The 4,401-nt window shown below is 43.6% G+C and overlaps 1 protein-coding gene across 1 annotated transcript; it reads left to right on the top strand.

Annotated features, from left to right (window-relative positions):
• The first annotated feature begins 613 nt into the window (after positions 1-613).
• On the top strand, positions 614-4,201 carry LOC129834121 (type-2 angiotensin II receptor-like). The gene is made up of 2 exons (XM_055898871.1): positions 614-676; positions 2,703-4,201. Exons 1-2 carry the CDS (start codon positions 614-616, stop codon positions 3,627-3,629), a joined length of 990 nt encoding a protein of 329 aa, XP_055754846.1. The 3' UTR covers positions 3,630-4,201.
• The last annotated feature ends 200 nt before the right edge of the window (positions 4,202-4,401 follow it).

Genomic DNA, 4,401 nt, shown 5'->3' with positions numbered 1-4,401 from the left:
GCAGTTCCACAGGTGCATGTTCATTAATTGTTTATTAAGTTTCATTTAACAAGCATGGGAAACAGTGTTTAAACCCTTTACAATGAAGATCTGTGAAGTTATTTGGATTTTTACCAATTATCTTTGAAAGACAGGGTCCTGAAAAAGGGACTTTTTTGTTGTTGTTGCTGAGTTTACTTTTTCTTGCCACTGTATGTACAGTATATTTTACTATAGAATTCGTTGGAGTGTTTTTGCGGACATGACTGAAGTATACTATGGTATTCACTGTAGTGTTTTTGCGGACATGACTGTTTAATTCACAGTCCCTGATTAGAGCGGAACAATAAAAAAATGCAGTGGAACTGGCTTTGAGGACCAGAGTTGAGTTTGATGGGTCTAGAGCGTCTACAGATGGACTATCCAAATGAAGTGTTAATCTTCAATATACAGTGCCTTGCAAAAGTATTCATCCCCCTTGGCATTTTCCTATTTTGTTGCATTACAACCTGTAATTTAAATGTATTTTTATTTGGATTTCATGTAATGGACATGCACCAAATAGTCCAAATTGGTGAAATGAAATGAAAAACATTACCTGTTTAAAAAAATTCTAAAAATAAAAAACGGAAAAATGGTACGTGCATATGTCTTCACCCCCTTTGCTATGAAGCCCCTAATAGCCCCTAAAGATCTGGTGCAATCAATTACGCTCAGAAGTCACATAATTAGTTATATAAAGTCCACTTGTGTGCAATCTAAGTGTCACATGGTCTCAGTAAATATACACCTGTTCTGAAAGTGTCCCAGAGTCTGCAACACCACTAAGCAAGGGCCACCACCAAGCAAGCAGCACCATGAAGACCAAGGAGCTCTCCAAACAGAAGGAGGGCATCAATCAGAGAGGCAACAAAGATACCAAAGATAACCCTGAAGGAGCTGCAAAGCTCCACAGCAGAGATTGGAGTATCTGTCCATGGGACCACTTTAAGCTGTACACTCCACAGAGCTGGGCTTTACGGAAGAGTGGCCAACCTTTTGTCAATAGGGGGGTCGCCATTTCGACTTTGTAAAAATTCGTTCCCAAATTAAACTGCCTCTTACTCAATTCTTGCTCGTACAATATGCATATTATTATTACTATTGGATAGAAAACACTCTCTAGTTTCTAAAACCGTTTGAATTATTTCTCTGAGTGAAACAGAACTCATTCTGCAGCACATTTCCTGTCAGGAATTGAGATTTCTGAAATCGAGGTCCCTGTTCTAAGGTCAGTTTATAAGTCCCCATGTAAGCTATGGGGCTACATGCACTGCATACGCCTTCCTCTAGATGTCAGTAAGCGGTGAGAATTTGAATGGAGTGGATTGCACCATCAATCCATTTGCATAGCAATCAGTGTTGCCTCAGACAGGAGAGACTCCCATCCATCTCTAAGAGCCTGCATCTCTTCCTTTCTGATATTTTCTGCCTCTGTGTCAAGTTAGATTTTTCCTGACTGGAGAATCACATTCCTGTATTTAATGCATTGCAATTATGCCAACTGACATGTCATTCTTTTTTAGTTTTTTTGAATTTTACCCCCTTTTCTCCCCAATTTCGTGGTATCCAATTGTTAGTAGTTACTATCTTACCTCATCACTACAGCGCGGGAGAGACAAAGGTCGAAAGCCATGCGTCCTTCGAAACACAACCCAACCAAGCCGCACTGCTTCTTAACACAGCGCGCATCCAACCCGGAAGCCAGCCACCAATGTGTCGGAGGAAACACTGTGCTCCCGGTCCGCCACAGGAGTCGCTAGTGCGCAATGAGACAAGGATATCCCTACCGGCCAAACCCTCCCTAACCCGGACGACGCTAGGTCAATTGTGCGTTGCCCCACTGACCTCCCGGTCGTGACCGGCTGCGACAGAGCCTGGGCGTGAACCTAGAGTGTCTGGTGGCACACTGCGATGCCCTAGACCACTGCACCACCCGGGAGGCCCTGACATGTCATTCAACACAATTCTGCTCACCTCCTTCTTCATTTGGGAGTAGGGCTGGTTCAGGGGGATGGGGAGACAGGTCTGCTGAGCCTAAAGCTGCATCTGTTGGGCCTGGCACCAGGCAGGGGCAGGGGCAGGAACAACTGATTTAGTATGAATAGCTTGCTAAAAGTTTGCCTGCACTGATTAAATGTCAGCTAAAAGATGAGCAAATGTACACACTCAGAATTTTCTGTGAAGATATTACGTAACTAATGTTAGGGAGCAAAAGTAACTATGGACTAAGTTAACAGGTTAATTTCCACCAATCCCGGACTACACCCACATTCCTTTGTGAAAAATTGGGTGACATACTGTCACCCTTTCTTTTCTGTCTCCTGTCTTTCTTTTCTTTCTTTTCGTTTTTGGAAGTCAGATTTTTCTTTAGGAAGCTGAGACATGATGCACCACCAGCACACCTCACCCGCAATTCACTGCTGGCAAGTACCATTCCCGACAGGTTTGGGTGCAGGACCGAACCATTTCATGTAAATAGAGAGAGGGGGGGGGGGGGGGGGGGGGGGGGGGGGGTTGGGCAATACAGAGGCTCTCTGGATGTTTACTTATTGCCGAAAGCAAGAAAGTAAAAATAAACCGTTCATTTTATTAGTACATTGTAAATAAAATATTATATTAATGATGATAGGTTAATAATTGAATATAGAAAATGTTTTACCTAGTGTTCTAATCATTTTTAGGACCCCTGTCAGTCACAGGCCCTTAGAATCTTCCTAACCCCCCCCCCCCCCCCCCCCCCCCCCACACTGATGGGACTGTGCTGCCTAGTGGGCCTCCCTGCAAATATCGCTGTCGTGGTGGTCATTCTGCGCCAGGTAAAAATAGATAATGTCACCCTGAAACTGATGCTGAATCTGGCTTGTTCTGACATCCTGTGTCTGGCCTCCCTCCCTGTGTGGATCTATTCCCTCCTGTGTGGTTGGAATCTTGGCCGTGGGCTTTGTAAGTTCTTCTCCTTCATGGTCTATTGCAGCCTATACATCAATATCATGACTGTAACTATGATGAGTGTGCAGCGCTACGTGTCGGTTCTGTACCCCCACCAGTGGGCCAGGCTGGGAAGGAGAGGTGAGAAGATATTGCTACCTGCACTATGGGGACTTGCATGCATCCTAACTGGGCCTGCTGTTGCAACAAGGAATACAGTGGTTACTGGTTCTCGTCTAAGTTGTCAAAGACACACTGAATCGGACTGGGAAATAGTGGCTGTTCTTTTACTTGAGACTTTGGTGGGTTTTGTTCTGGGTTCCATTCTGGTCACCTTTTATTTCTTACTTCACAAGCGAGTGAACCAGACAGCCCTCTTCAGCACCCAAAGGATGACCAGATTGGTCACTGGAATTACTGTGACCTTCATCATTCTCTGGGTTCCTGTTCATGTTGTTAACATTGTGGACATCTCAGCCACCTTACTGAAGTATTCACACCCTGTTACATCTGCTAAACTGAAGACCTTTGGGAAGTTGACAGGGGACTTTGCAAAGTGCCTTACATTTGTTAACAGTTGTGTGGACCCCTTTCTGTATGCGTTTGCCTTTCAGAGAATTTGGCAGAGAAGACCAGCTAAGCGGGAGAAAGCAGACCCTGCTATTCAGATCTGTGTGTGATAATTCTGTCAATCATTTATGCTTTTTTGTGATTGTTATATTTTTATTTTATTTGAGGTGTGCATTTAAATCAGAGTGAGGGGGGCACCACGGCTTTGAAGCAAAGAGGTTACCTATATTGGGATAACGTTTAAAATGTTAACACTGTCAAAAAATGGCTTCATCATGATTTGCCAAAGACCAACAATGTTGGTAAAAGCAGAAACAGAATGAAATTTTAAAAAAATTATCACTAATCAGCTTGAAGCAATCTTCAATGTCTCCTTTCAAACCATGCAAAGTTGGTCAGTACTCAAATGCATCAAGGCAACATAGTAACTGCAAAATTGAAAGCAAAATTATCAACTCGCTTTGCAGGAAGTGGGAGATAAGAGTAGGTGAGAACTTTCTTGTCAGTATCTGCAGCATGACTGTCACGCCCTGACCATAGAGAGCCCTTGGTTCTTTATGGTGTAGTAGGTCAGGGCGTGACTAGAGGGTGTTCTAGTTCAATATTTCTATGTTGGTGTTTTGTATGGTTCCCAATTAGAGGCAGCTGGTAATCGTTGCCTCTAATTGTGGATCATATTTAGGTAGCCATTTTTCCCATCTGTGTTTGTGGGATATTGTTTGTGTGTGTGCTAGTTGCACCACTTATGTTCTGTTTCGTTGCGTGTTTATTGTTTTTGTGGAAGTTTCACTTGAATAAATATATGGAACCCAACTCACGCTGCGCCTTGGTCCGTCTCTCCTCACGATCGTGACAATGACAGTCAGTGACATACCGTGATTA

Source organism: Salvelinus fontinalis, chromosome 35 (genome assembly GCF_029448725.1).
Source record: "Salvelinus fontinalis isolate EN_2023a chromosome 35, ASM2944872v1, whole genome shotgun sequence".
Classification (NCBI taxonomy): Eukaryota; Metazoa; Chordata; class Actinopteri; order Salmoniformes; family Salmonidae; genus Salvelinus; species Salvelinus fontinalis.
This window is presented reverse-complemented; position numbering and strand designations above follow the sequence as displayed.

What these genes read in the sequence shown, in the direction of transcription:
- LOC129834121 (XM_055898871.1), top strand. Translation starts at nt 614, where the DNA reads ATGGTACGTGCATATGTCTTCACCCCCTTTGCTATGAAGCCCCTAATA. An exon ending in TAATAGCCCCTAAAGATCTG is followed by an intron (nt 677 to 2,702) that starts GTGCAATCAATT and finishes AATCATTTTTAG; the next exon opens with GACCCCTGTCAGTCACAGGC.